Source organism: Sphaeroforma arctica, assembly GCF_001186125.1.
Source record: "Sphaeroforma arctica JP610 unplaced genomic scaffold supercont1.9174, whole genome shotgun sequence".
Taxonomy (NCBI): domain Eukaryota; class Ichthyosporea; order Ichthyophonida; genus Sphaeroforma; species Sphaeroforma arctica.
The window spans coordinates 1-736 of NW_014031384.1; the positions used below are offsets into that span (position 1 = coordinate 1).

General features: G+C 48.6%; 1 protein-coding gene across 1 annotated transcript; it reads right to left on the reverse strand.

Moving 5' to 3' along the window:
- Positions 1-103: 103 nt before the first annotated feature.
- SARC_16896 (hypothetical protein) lies at positions 104-360 on the reverse strand (the record flags this gene model as incomplete). Its single annotated transcript, XM_014289000.1, has 1 exon — positions 104-360. A coding segment is annotated over one exon (257 nt), but the record flags the coding sequence as incomplete, so codon positions are not given.
- Positions 361-736: the final 376 nt, after the last annotated feature.

Here is a 736-nt window from a genome sequence, read left to right on the forward strand (position 1 = left end):
TATACATATATATATGTATATATATATATACGCATACATGTGCTATACCAACCCACCCGTAACCTATAGACCCGTAGCCTACCTCAACCCCCATGTAACTTACCTTGAACGCCTCCACCGCCACACGCACAATCGGCGCCTCATTCGAATTCATTGAGAACAGCGCAGGGGCTAACGGAGACGACGCCAAGGTCGCATTCTTGTAGACATGCTTAGCCAAACCACCCACGCCGCAGATATTACCCGCGGTGACACAGTCCACACTCATCAGATCTTTGCCCATCACTATATAGAGCTCAGTGATGGCCACCTTCGCGCATTGTGCGCTATCCACAGGGTTGTTGGGAGAGTGCTTGGGCCCTGGGGAGGTTTGGAGTTTAGGGTTTAAAGTCATAGGGGATGCAATAGTGTGTTGAGCGGTTGGCCCGTACACTGATGACGGTACTTGTGATACTTGTAGGAGTGCTTTAGCTGATGGACTACACATATTAGATCCTTGCCCATCACGGTTTAGAGTTTCGTGATGGTCACCTTGGCGCATTGCGCACCAGATACAGGGCTGTTGAGAGAAGGCGACGGCACTGGTGTACGTATGAGAAAGTCCAATGGGAATGAAAGTTTGTGTGCACTTGGATATGTAGTAGTTGCTGTGAAATGGTATATTTGTTTACAAGCGTACGCATGTCAAGGTATCTGTGAGCAAGTACATCCGTACTCAAGAGGGTTCCGTTGGGAA